The sequence below is a fragment of the Myotis brandtii genome, unplaced genomic scaffold (genome assembly GCF_000412655.1).
Source record: "Myotis brandtii unplaced genomic scaffold, ASM41265v1 scaffold691, whole genome shotgun sequence".
NCBI classification, from domain to species: Eukaryota; Metazoa; Chordata; class Mammalia; order Chiroptera; family Vespertilionidae; genus Myotis; species Myotis brandtii.
In genome coordinates, this window is record NW_005370704.1 from 578,711 (window position 1) to 579,554 (window position 844).

At 69.0% G+C, this 844-nt stretch overlaps 1 protein-coding gene across 1 annotated transcript in view; it reads right to left on the minus strand.

Moving 5' to 3' along the window:
* The window catches only part of CLIC3 (chloride intracellular channel 3), a gene marked incomplete at its 3' end in the record, with an annotated part of 10,149 nt that overhangs the window by 3,806 nt on the left and 5,499 nt on the right, over positions 1-844 (minus strand). Inside the window, exon 2 of the mRNA XM_014529676.1 lies at positions 304-484. Coding sequence (XP_014385162.1) covers positions 304-484 — 181 coding nt within the window. The remainder of the gene's footprint in view (positions 1-303; positions 485-844) is intronic.

Consider the following 844-nt stretch of genomic DNA (forward strand, 5'->3'; position numbering starts at 1 on the left):
GGTGTGGCCTGGGAGGAACTGGGGGGAGGGCTGGTCCTGGGGCAGGGGGCACAGCTGGGGGTCTGAGTGCCTCATGGGGGTGCAGGGGGACTGGGAGGCCGGGAAAGAGGGGTGTCAGCCTGGGAGGGGGCAGCTCTGGATCTTCACACACACACACCCCACCCCCCCGTGAACATGCCCGTGTCGGTCAGAAAGCTGGGCAGTGGGCAGTGGGCAGAAGCGATCAGCCTCGCCCCAGCCTCGGTTTCCCCATCTGCCTGCCTTACAAGAGGGTCAGCCCCCTAGAAAGGGAGCCTCCTCCACCCACTGAGCTCCATGGGGCAGACCCCCCTCCCAGGGCGGGCACCCTTGAGGAGCAGGATCATGAAGAGCCTCTGGCAGGAGGGGCAGTGGCCCACGCTCTCACAGTCCTCGCTCGCCTGCGGGTGGGGGGGTGGAGGGGCGTCAGGGCAGGGAGCCCACCAGGATGCCTGCCCAAAAAGCCCTGGGGGGACCAGCCTGGCTCAGTGTCCACCCGGCTGACCCCACCAAGCGGCCAGGCAGGTCTCTCCCTCGCAGCCTCTAATGGGAAGGGGTTTGAAGCCATGGCCCCTGACCATAGGGTTGGCCCTCCTCCCACCCTCAGGGGGGTCTGGGAACCTGCCACCCCACAGGCCCTAAAGGGTGGCCTGCTGCACCTCCCCCGCTCCCCGTGGGGGGACACCCAGCGCCACCCAGTGGCCGAGAGCGGGATCTGCCCTGACTGCTCGCCTTCCCAGGGCCACAGTCCCTACTGGGACTCAGGTCTGGGGGCCCCTTCCCAGACCCCACAGGCCACGCCCCGAGCCTGGGGCCGACCCGGACA